Here is a 12,028-nt window from a genome sequence, read left to right as displayed (position 1 = left end):
TTCTTTACTACAGATGGTGGTATAGTTGTCCGCTCTGTCTAAGGTAGCGAAGGTCCCTTATAGCTTGGTCACCTCAATGCAGTGCTCACTGGACGTAGACAGTGAGATACCGAAAACCAGCTTGACTCAGTGAAGAATGCTTCGCATTAAAAGAACATTGTGGGCATGCAACGGTGTGAGCACAGCGTGCAAAGCAGCTAGCAATGTACTAACTCTATGGCTAGCAGAATTGCAGGACCTGTTCGCTGACACAGGAACAGCACAAGCAAGGGTGGCAGACGACACGGGCGCTGGTTCTCTATGGTCTAAGTCACACGTCACTTCCGGCAAGTGGTAATGGCAGCATTTTTCTTCTTCAGTTTCGGTATGAAAAACATCGATTTTTGCAAGTATTTTGTGATGCATTCACTCATATTTCAAGCGTAAAACTTTGCACAAAGCGCTACCGTATGGCTAAGTTATCTGAAACTGGGCTTTCTACGTGGCTGCGAATTTCGTTGCAGTAGGCCTTTAAGTACTATCTTCTAGACATAACTGCTCTCTAGCTCAGCTTCTAATGCATCATCAACATTTAGATAAGCACCGGTTGTGCCTTGTTGCAATACCATGTCAAGGTGCTAAGTGCCGATTTACTGGTGACAGCAAAACATAGGCAGAGGCTTTCAACGCTCCTGCAAAAATCCACACTGTCAAAGAATGTGCCCTCAAGCACAATCAAGTGTTTGATCCACTCACAGGCTAATCCAATGATGATGCTTCCACCTCCCTCTGAGCGGTAGTAGCTCTCTGGGCACTTGTCCTGCCTCACAAAGTTTTGCAGGAGACTTTTTGTGAACAGCAGAGCATGGATTGAGCTGCAAAAGAGCACGCAAACTCTCAGACTTTGCAGACTTCAGATGAGTAACAGTGCAGGTGAACTTCTTGCCAATGTAAAATATCCGGCTGCAGTAGTAACACATGTATGTAGAGCAAATGGAATGTACACCTATGGTTCACATGTAAAGAAAGCTGTCTGTACAAATTCCAAGTGAAGCCTTAGGTGGCTGGGGGTGAAGCCCACTTCCAGTTACCTGCCTGGGGTTTTCTCCCTATTGCTGAAAAAATTTCCACAAATTGTTCTTTCTTTTTGTTGATCATGCTTACCTCTCGATGTGTTTTGCACATTTAGATAGAAAATATACATTTTTTCTGGGTATTTATACGTGCCGTCATTAAAGGGTTAACAAAGGTAGTCGTATCCGAGCTTGGCTTTTGCAATGGCTTGATTATAAGGCTCAGCGCTATCACTTGCACTAGGATTACCTTGTTGCTATGGTAACTTTATGTGCAGCTTGAAGCCCAGGTGATAAACCTGCTTCTGCTTTTAACGGTGCTGCAAAGGTTTATCACTGGTGGCCTTTCAATCTTTTTCTTACAGGCTGGCTTCAAACAATGTATATTATATGGTATGTCGTATGGTAATGCGTCATTGTAAGTCACTCTAGTGCAGTCCCATTTCCACAACATGGATGCCTACATTTGTTTCTGTTAAAATCACTTTTCAGTCTCACTGACTTGGACAGATACATTGGTACCTCTTTTAGTTTACTTTCACAACATAACACTGCTTACAATATCAAACATAGAACCCAGCTTTCCAGTAACAATGATGTTAGGTTAACAGAAATGTGCTTGCAGCAGAGTTCTTCATGCTACTGATACTGCTTTACATATGTTATAATGATGGAGAACCATTTAAACTACCTTCACGTAGTCAAACAAAGCAACTTTGGAGGTTCTGTAAGATACTAGCTGGTTTTGTAGTGAAATGTGGATGCCACCAGTTAAAACAACTCATAACAGCTGCCGATATAAAATGTATGCAGCCAGAAACTACTCACCACTTTCCTTGAAGCACGGACTTGTAGATGGGAGAGCTCATGGATGTGTTTGACGAGAACATCTGCACGGACAGCAGCACAAGCAGGGTGTTGATGGCCTCCACGTGAAGAGCATAAGTGAAATCCCTGGTGAGAGACGCAACATATTTCTGTATGTGTTCCTTTCATTTGAACACAAAATGGTGCAGAAACCATCAAAATATTGTAAGAACGAACACACAATGATGGTTTTTGCCCCATCTAAAACTCTGGTTGGTATTTACTTTATACTTTACCCCGTCACAACATTTCTCTATTTCTTTTATCAACCTGCACATTGTTTCAACCTTACTGCTTTTCACTCAAGACAGGAGTAATCACAACCACCCTAGCATGTTGCTGGCTCAACAGCAATAATGCAGCCTCTTGTGCACATGAATGCCAAAATAGTGTGAAATATGTGGGGGGAAAAAATTACATAGCTTGCACTGGAGGCGCATGCTAAAGAGACAGCGGAGCTGATGGGCACCTAGCTAGTCCTGGCTTTTGGGCTAGGCTAAGCACTACCAAGTCATCCCCAGCATTTTCTGGAATTTATTGATTATTGATCGATTAGCTAATGATTAGCTATCGATTGGCTATCGATGACTGACTAAGCTTAAGTAGTCCCAATCGCTTAGCTAGACTTAGCCAGGCTTAGCTTCGATAGTTCACAGGGGTATGTGCCATTGCGCTAGGACCCTTTCTGCACTGCCGCCAGGGTCGGCCCATATTTTCTGTTGACAACAGACAGGCAATATTACGCTTGGTATAAACAGCTCTGCTGTTAAAAAACAGAAAAGCAGTAATCAGGAGCAGCGTGATCATACGGATATTAAAAGGTTGCTCTCTGTTTCAGTAAACATATAAACTGTTTTGTAGAGTTCTGCAATGAGTTCAGGGAACCATTAAGTCGTCATGCTCACATATGCTGACCATCTCAAATCTCCTTTGCTCTTATCATTGTCCTATTATTTTTATTTAGTGGCGTTCATTAAGTCTCTCTAACTATTTATTTTTCAGTGATATTTAGTTTCCTCATGAAAACAAGCTTCTGTGTATCAAGGAGTTAAACTGCCCAGCAAAATTTTCTAAATGTCAATTAAAGATAAATTGTTTTAATTTGATCTTGATGGGACTGACAAAATTGATCAGGTACCTGGCAGGCCAAATTAAAAGAGGCATAAAAACTTCCGGTTCACCTCTACTTCATTTGGCACTATTTGTCCGGCTCTATAACTACACAGAATCAAATGTGTACCCAATTTTTATGGGCTCACAGTACACAACAATGTGCGCCCAAATCTAACGTGCACAAGATTTTATAACACAAAAAAATGTGGAAGGTCTGCAAGTCTGATGATCTCAAATAAGATTTTTAAACCTGTAGAGTTTATCTTCACAAATGGAAGTTTATTTAAGCCTAATGTCCATTGTGGTCAGTTTCAAACTGCTTTTTAAAGCTGTATACGAACTACAACATGTTGTCCTCAGTGTTGTCCACTGAGTTTGAGTTCTCCATTTCATTAACGACTCTACAACCATTGTGAACCATCACGGCATACGCCTAGACTAACCAGTTTACCAGTTCACCCTGCAACACATGCAAGTCATCAGATTGCCAAAAACACAGGATGCTACCTTGTCGGTAAAATAATTTTTGAAAGAGGTTCTGTAATTAAAGCCTGAAAGTGGCATGTCATCACCGCTTTCTCATATGAAAACTTGTTCAGGCACCATCTTGTGATGACTATGGTGATTACGCTGGCTCCGACTTGCGGCAATGGCTGTAGCTAATGTGGCCATGGCTAATGCCGCAAATGCAATTTAACGCGATAACATTAAGGGTCCCATGTCGCAGAAAATCTGGCATCGGCGCCAGAGTTCCCACGGCTGAGAAAATAATCCCCAACCACTCAGGCCCTCCGAATATATTTAGGTTTATGTATATGCCACGCCTTCTTATATGACGTGCGGGTTATATCGCCACACCATTCTATCACTAGTGTTGCTCATACCTTGTCTTACATTACTGACAAAGCTATTTCTCAGAATTTTGAGAATGACAATCCACAAACAAATGTCATGAAACGAAACACCCACAGCGCATGCCTTTTATGTAAAATCTTCTCAGACTAAAATATTAAAAGTGCTAAACAAAAACGGAAACCTGAAAATGATGTAATTTTTTTGGCGCGGTTGTGCACTCTCTTTGGGATCGGCCCACGCAAGACGCCGCGTTTCTACCAGAAAGCTCTCCTTCGTTCCAGTAACCATTACGGTTGCATAAGCTGCAGTTGTCAGGAAGCGCGAGAAGCAGTCAGGGATCTTTGAATGCTATCGCATTCCTCTCTTAAAAGCGAAGCTTAAGTGTCTACCAAATTTTTGTTTCATATGCTTGGAATGCTAGTGAATCAGTATACTAGTGAGTCAGTAATGTGCAGACAATTTATGCACCAGTTGGAAAAAAGGCGTACATTAGGCTCGGGCAAACAAGTTAATAATTCACTGTGAGCTGCTTTTTTTGCTTCTAAATTTGCTGAAGCATGAGATGACATGTCTTTGACACATTCTTTGTCATCTAAATGCCACGAAGACAGACACTGGTGCTATTTAGGTCACATTTAGGGTCACCAGTGGGGTCAGGCGCTTGCGTGCTGATGAATCAATTTTGAATTATATGGCAAAGGCCCATTTCAGTATCTAAATAACAAAAGCTTGGGCCCACAGAAATGTATGGGCACCGACTGGAACCTTCGGTCAGGATTGACCTAAGCGAAAAATTGAATTAACTGGAGTCAAATTAACGAAAAACTATTATAGTTTGTTGCATCAAACGTGCAGTTTATGCTACAGGAAGATAAATGCACAGTGTCACGGCATCTTTTTTCTGAGCAGTGTCAAAACATCTTGTCAGCTTGTACAGAGCTCATAAATTTAAACGTGAACAATTCCTTTACTGCATCGCATTTGGGTCCCAGTTTCACCTGCATTTCTAACAGTAGCTTAATTCAAACTCTAAAATGTACACTTGAAACAACTCCATGCTTAGGAATTGGCTACCTAGTAATTGCACGCTGCAGTTCCATGTAATTACTCATAAAAGCCGTACGTTGCTGTTCGTGTTTCAATTTATCAACGCTGTAATTGCACATTATATGACCATAACAATCCAATTGATGGTAGTTACAAATCAATGTTGGACAACTTACAGCAGGCACAGAAAATTTCTGCTTCAGTGTGATGCTATTAGCACCGCATAACAGATTTATAAAAATAATATTAGCAATAGCCTGTGAGAACAATTATTTATGGCACAATGTCGAGGTGTGACTACAAGATGGATTGAAAACTTTTCAAAGCGGATGATTTGTTTCTAAGTGTACAGGATACAAAGCGCTGCACATACTCCTAGAAACCCAGGATGCTATTCTGGAGAGTCAAATTCTGCTATATTGTTAAATTCACCTATAATGGCATTTTGAACCAATCGGAGAAGAGCATAGCTGCCTTGTAAGTAAATCAGAGCTGGAAAGATGGTGGAACTTGACTGTCCAGATTATCACCTCTAGATATAATATGGGTAAGCACAAAACATTCCAACGTATATTTTTGGCTATCGCTCAGCAACAAGAAGCTTACTTTGTTGTTTTCTTTAAAACAAGATGGCTTAACTCAATTACTAAAGTTGTGCATGTGGATTATGTACTCATAAATTTTAATATTAATTTTGAGGGGTGGGGTGAGGATAATTTCTTTTGTTGCGTGTTTGTGGCACAGATATTGCACTGGATTTGCACCTTTAAAGCTTGTAATTAAACGTGGTCACAAGGATTTGTTAAAGTTAACATGAGCAAGCTGCAGTTAGGCTTGCTTACATTAGAATTGTGAACCACTATGTCTGCAGACATTACGCTCATAAAAAGTACAAGCAGCTATTCAAACATGTGCTCTACATGCAATGAGCTATTCTCATTGTTGGCAAATGGAAGTGAACCCAACCTTCTACCTCTAGAGAATTAACAAAGGTCAAGCTTGTTCAACTTACAACAGTGGAACGTCAACAACAATTTCAACTAGAGCATTCACCAAGGAATCCAAGAGATCTTCCTTTTTCGCATCTGAAAGATGTAAATGGTTGGGTATGCAATAGTAAAAGAGTAAGCTGAACTACAAAAGGCACATCAGCTCAATCAAAAATACATATTTCACTGTTAGTCATACTATTGATACACTACTTACATGATAAATGGTGCCAAGGCATTAGAAGAAGACATTAGAGTAAGGCTACATAAATGAATGTACAGAAAAATACTTTAGGCAAGATACCAAATGATATAATTCTACAACAATGTAGCTTTGATAGCAACAGAAGCACAGGCTCAAAAAAAAAAAAAAGAAAAAAAGAAGAGAAGAAATGTGTAAGAAAGAGTTGTAATAAACTGCAAGCAGTCAACATGAAAATGCTGCTTGCATAAGTCAGAGTGGTTATTTGCATACACACTAGTAGCCTTCAGAAATAAAGTGCAACACTTATCAAGTTGAAACATTGCCTCATATTTGTAATGCAGAAAGCAAGTGGTCATAATAATGCACTGCTTGTTTTTATGCCTTACAAGAACATCAAGCAGATATGTTAAGTTTGCCCAGTCTGACAGACTACACTTCAGAAACTGCATATTGCCCAGATTTGTGAGCGGATGCTTGGTGATCAAGAAAAACACAGATGACAACACTAGGAAGTTTTAGTCTTGTCTGTATACGGCGTCCTGAATATTTCACTGCACGTGTTTGAAAAAAGGGGTTCGCGCTCACCGCTGTACTGTTCTTTCTCAAATTTTGCAGAAAGATCGCATTTTGGAGTTGACTTCGTTTAGTATAACACTTGGCACAGTTAATTGCCTGGTTTTTAAGAAAAAAGTGCAAATTTGCCTTGACTTATGGGGATGCGAGCTGCTGCAGCAACGGCGCTAGCATAAACTTGTGTCGCCGCCTGCCAGCAGCTGCAGAAAGTGGCTGGTCAGGGAGGTTTGCCGCGTCTTCCAGGAATGAGCAACACGCGGCAACCCTTCCTAGCCAGCTGCTTTCTGCTGCTGCCGACAGGCGGCGACACAAGTCTGAGCTAGGGTCGGCTTTGCGGATGACATTTTTCATATAGACGAGAGCAGTTTCTCATTCTTGTCTTAAAAAACAGGCGAGTAATCGTGCCAAGTGTTGTATTAAACAATGTCGACTCCAAAATGATGATCTTTCTGCAGAACTTGAGCAAGAACAGCGTAGCGGTGAGCACAAAACGTTTTTTCGAACACGTGCCGTGAAATATTCAGGACACGGTACGTATTTACATTTACAGAATACTTGGACACAGACACAAGCCATAGCACTGGTGCCACCATCTTGTGACATTGACTTCTATCACAACACCCACAACTATTACTGAATTGGCAGGCTTAGTTGCTATAACTTAGCTGCTAAAACAAAGGTGTCAACTGCAACAAACTAACAATTAATGCACAGCAGCACTTTTCTGTTCTTTAAAAAAGTCTGTTCTTTAAAAAAGAAGTCATGAAACACAAGAGATTTCCTAATGCAACGTTAATGAATGAAATATGATGTCCCAACCAGAGCTTTTGCTGCTGGGTATGTTTTTAGCATCCTGGTATTTTGTAAGAGCAAATATATAGATATATGAACGACTTAAAGTTCATTGCAACCTTGAAATTCCCCTCAAGCTCCCCCAATATATTGTTGAGTTTGGCAGAATGGCTGAATTAAGTCAATAATAATGCCACGTTGAGAAGTAAGCAATGACAGCCTGGGCGCCCTGTGGAAAGCTCTCCCACAAGAGAATTGCCTAAATAAACAAAAACACCATGAAGCCCGTGACACCAGACTAGATCACTGGTGTTGCAGTGTTGGTGCAATCTTCAAGATAGGGAAACTTAGCGTTTGTTCTCCTGCCCTAATAACCCGAATGAAGAATTTAACAGTGTAATAAGATGTCGTAGTGGGCCGGATGGTTCTGAGACATGCTGGGCCACTACACTGAGAAGGAAGACTAAGAATAAGGACATAATGAACTGAGACACTAGACAGACACAAGCTGATAGTCTGTGCTTCATATGTGTCTAGTGTCTCAGTTAATGTCAGTGCCCTTAGTCTTGCTTCACAGTCAAGTGTTCCACCAAGTGGAACAGCCGTGCAAATAATTTGTGTTTCTCTTTTGTGTTCATTTAGGTGTTGCTGCATAAGACTACTTACCTCCTACAGACGGTACCTGAAATTGCTTTACAACATTGTCTTCAGTAACGGTGACTATGAAGTACTTCAGGATGAACCGTATGATGAACAGAGCATTGTACGTTTGCCAGGTGAAGATGTTACTGTGGAAAAAGAAGTCAGTAACGTGCACAGCATACGATAAGCCCTAGTTTTCATGACTATATTTTTGACAGTGTGGCTTTTCGTTAGCTGAGGATCAAGCTGGTAGATTGACACTGAGCAGTTTTAGACAGTAATATCCAGTGAATGCAAAAATTTCGAACTAGGACATGGGTTGCTGATTTCCTTTATTTCTCATTGTGAACTAATATGGTGAAAATTCAATAGTGACAATTTCACATCTTCCTGCATTAAGTTCAACTTAAGCAAATGCCTATTTTATGCCTATTTATTAAAAGGACATTTTGCCAGCCTTATTGAACTGAAATAAGACCAAACTCTAAATATTGGCTCCCATTACAGTTACCGGTCACAAATGACATCACTGCGATAAACTGTATAACATATACACGTTATGAAGAGCTGCTGCAATTCAGTGGAACCCTCAGTGACAGCTAGGCTATCATAAAAACCTTTAAATTCTCTCTAAATTTGCCATTCACAAATGTGCAATCATTAACTAGTTGGTTATAGAGGCAAGCTATACAGCAACACAGTTGTGGTGCCCCAAATATGTAAGAGGAAAAGCAAACTGTGCACCAGCAAGCGCTCTGCTTTCCTTCAAATATAGAACTGTTTACTTTACGCAAAATATAGTCTGTTGTGAAAAGAAGTACTTCTTATCTGTGTTTGCATTTGCCGTTTTATTTATGACAGACTTCTAGTCCGCTGCTTACTTTCCCATTATAATTATTATAGGTGGTGTTCAAAACATGCGACATTTCATCACCCTTGCTCGCTGCACCTGCTGTTTCATATCAATATTCAGGTTAGCTGATGCCAACGGATGTTCTTGAGTTGGCCATTGATTATCTATGGCTTTGACAACTTGACTCAATTCAGCAGGATGAACTTGGCCTCTTCCATGCGTTTGAGTTCATGTGTAGCACGTTCCTCTAGTCTGAAGATCAATGTCGATTTCGCAGTGCATCAAAAGCATGGTCTTTGAAGTAGTAGCCCGACATACTATCACAACTGTGGAACTCTGCAGTCTGGAGGCTGAAAGAAAACCTGATGTGCACTCAAAACTTAGTTGAGTGTAATGGAGTCTAGCATCGCTTAATAAAACAGTATGCTTGTACATCGTTTCCTGATTTATTTTACTACCTTGACCAAGACAGTGAACCAACAAAGAGCCATTCCTCTATTTAATTTTCCCTCCTTTCAATGCAAGCTTCTATTACGCTGCAGGAGTGATGGCTGGGGGATAATATAGGCACTGCCGACTAGATGCTATGAGATTCACTGCAAACCTCATTTTCACTTGTCAGGTTGTGATGCATCTGCTTGATTTTTCAATGTGTTCCAGATGATAGCACCCCACCTAACACATGTTCCGCCACCCAGCACACGGATCTGCACTTTCTGGGGTAGTGATGCATTCACATAGCCTCAAACACAGCAGTACAAATAATTAGAAGAAACATACTTGTCACACTGCGCTGATGCCTTCAGCTCCAGAGCTCGGGTAAGGAAAACACTGACCAGAGCACTAAAATTGCCTGAAACTGCATTGTTTTGCAAAAGCGTTTCAAGCAGTGGCTCCAAGGAATTATCAAGGTGGCTGTACTCCTCTCTGCAATAAAGTAAACGAAAAGGGGTTTTTAATCATAAGTTGCGCGTTTCGATGGATTACCCCTGCAATAACGGTAACGATAAGTACTTTTCACTGCGCTTCATATCTGTTTGCACTTTGTACGCCTGTTTAAGCGTCTGTGGAAAACATGGTAAACAATCCGACAAGCGTAACCTATCTCCTTAATCAAAGCCAACCATGGCGAGCTTGCTGTATTCCTGGTCAGGGCGCAGCGGAGGTCTACGTTTTTCTGATGTTTGCGAATAAAGCCGAACAATGTTCCCTCATAACTTAGAACAGAGTAGCTACCTATCTCTCTCCGGCGCCCCTACTCGACCTCTCATCAAAAGAAAACAAGCGAAACCACTATTAACACGAATCTACGTCGTTATCGAAATGCTAACCAGCTTACCCGGTTCTTGGTGGTCGAATGGTGAAAGACAGCAGCTGGTTCCAAAAGGGGTCATTTGGCGTGATGGGCTCTTTGCTAACGAAACGCTGTAGCTGTTCGTTCTTTTTCAAATCATGGAGCGAACTTGTAGCCGTCCCCATGTCAGCGATTGATCAGCCCTGTGAGTGCAACAATTTATTTCAAGAAATATAGCATTTTCAACTGATCGTGCGGCAGGTCCGACAGTGAAAACTGTTGTTCCGAAATTTGACGTCACTTAGCACACGGCCAGTGCAATGGGTAGGGAGACGGGGGTCAAGAGCACAGTAGGCGTCCCTTTAAACGCGAAGTGCGCGGCAAAGGCGTGGTGATGAAACACGTCAGGAAGGGTTTTTCACTCTACCGACAGCCCAGTGCACAAATACGAACCTCAAGGGAGGAGCAGTGGCTTCGTCGCTCACATTTGGACAGCCCAACGCTGCTAAAACACGGAAAATAAACGCCGGTGGTGCGGCCGAAGTGGCCGCAAAAACCTACGCGTGGATACGTGCGCAGTTACGTAACATATCCGCTTCCGCCCAGCGACTGCAGCGTCCTCACTAGGGAAAAACGAGCAAGACCGATTACGACGTTTTCGAGACTTTGCGAGAGTCTGTCAAGATTTCAGCCAGCCCTTGGTTCATCGTACCGGCCGGTGTGTGGGTTTTGTATCTTGTTTGGGCACCAAGCAGTCGAGCATTTGCCGTCATGTCGCGTGTGTTTGCCTCAGTGCTTCGGCGTGGCATCTCATGTGCTGTTGCCAGCGCGCCTCGCAGCACCGGCTTCCAGACCCAACGCTTACTCCACGTTGCACCCAGGCTTCTTGCTGCTGAGGTACTAAAACCTGCCCCGCCGTTCAAGGGTACCGCGGTGGTCGGCAACGAATTCAAGGAGCTGTCTCTCGCCGACTTCAACGGGAAGTACCTTGTCCTGTTTTTCTATCCGCTCGACTTCACTTTCGTGTGCCCGACAGAGATAATAGCCTTCAGTGACCGCGCCGACGAGTTCAGGAAGCTCAACACCGAGATTGTTGCCGTTTCTATCGACTCCCACTTCTCCCACTTGGCTTGGGCCAACACTCCACGTAAGAACGGTGGCTTGGGCGGCGTGAACATTCCCATGCTTTCTGACCTGAACAAGAACATTTCTCGCGACTACGGAGTTTTGCTGGAGGGCCCCGGCGTGGCTCTTCGTGGACTCTTCATCATTGACCCGAAGGGCATCGTGCGCCAGATAACCATCAACGACCTTCCTGTGGGACGTTCGGTGGACGAAACGCTGAGGCTGGTTAAGGCGTTCCAGTTTGTCGAAAAGCATGGCGAAGTCTGTCCTGCAGGATGGCAGCCCGACTCGCCTACCATCAAGCCTGACCCCAAGAATTCACAGGAGTATTTCAACAAAGTTAACTAGAAAATTTTGAGAACTTTTACTGGAACAAAGTGAGCTGTGTTTGCAAACTGTAGCAAGTATTGCTGGCCTACTTTCTTTCTCTTGTTTGAATAGCCCACATGTTAAACCATATTTTCGCTAATAAACCGGTGACACAGCAATGTGTGCTCACTCAGCACCACCATTTCTTGCGCGCGTTCTTTAGCAGCAATATACTAATTGTTTTGTTGCATCAAACATTTGTGCACCCTGCTTTTTCAACAAGTGTAAGTTGATAGACTTACGACCATTTCT

At 42.4% G+C, this 12,028-nt stretch overlaps 2 protein-coding genes across 2 annotated transcripts in view; one reads left to right on the top strand and one right to left on the bottom strand.

Moving 5' to 3' along the window:
• The window catches only part of LOC119455982 (dymeclin), a 29,679-nt gene extending 18,809 nt beyond the window's left edge, over nucleotides 1–10,870 (bottom strand). Inside the window, exons 1-7 of the mRNA XM_037717536.2 lie at nucleotides 10,736–10,870; nucleotides 10,328–10,485; nucleotides 9,769–9,915; nucleotides 8,160–8,281; nucleotides 5,947–6,019; nucleotides 1,881–2,006; nucleotides 736–854 (exon numbers count right to left, since the gene is read on the bottom strand). Coding sequence (XP_037573464.1) covers nucleotides 736–854; nucleotides 1,881–2,006; nucleotides 5,947–6,019; nucleotides 8,160–8,281; nucleotides 9,769–9,915; nucleotides 10,328–10,467 — 727 coding nt within the window. The 5' untranslated portion in view covers nucleotides 10,468–10,485; nucleotides 10,736–10,870. The remainder of the gene's footprint in view (nucleotides 1–735; nucleotides 855–1,880; nucleotides 2,007–5,946; nucleotides 6,020–8,159; nucleotides 8,282–9,768; nucleotides 9,916–10,327; nucleotides 10,486–10,735) is intronic.
• Nucleotides 10,871–10,912: 42 nt separating this feature from the next.
• On the top strand, nucleotides 10,913–11,914 carry LOC119455983 (peroxiredoxin). The gene has a single exon (XM_037717538.2). It carries the CDS (start codon nucleotides 11,054–11,056, stop codon nucleotides 11,753–11,755), a length of 702 nt encoding a protein of 233 aa, XP_037573466.1. The 5' UTR covers nucleotides 10,913–11,053; the 3' UTR covers nucleotides 11,756–11,914.
• Nucleotides 11,915–12,028: the final 114 nt, after the last annotated feature.

The sequence above is a fragment of the Dermacentor silvarum genome, chromosome 6, assembly GCF_013339745.2.
Source record: "Dermacentor silvarum isolate Dsil-2018 chromosome 6, BIME_Dsil_1.4, whole genome shotgun sequence".
NCBI classification, from domain to species: Eukaryota; Metazoa; Arthropoda; class Arachnida; order Ixodida; family Ixodidae; genus Dermacentor; species Dermacentor silvarum.
The sequence above is the reverse complement of the archived record's forward strand: the minus strand, read 5'-3'. Positions and strand labels throughout refer to the sequence as shown.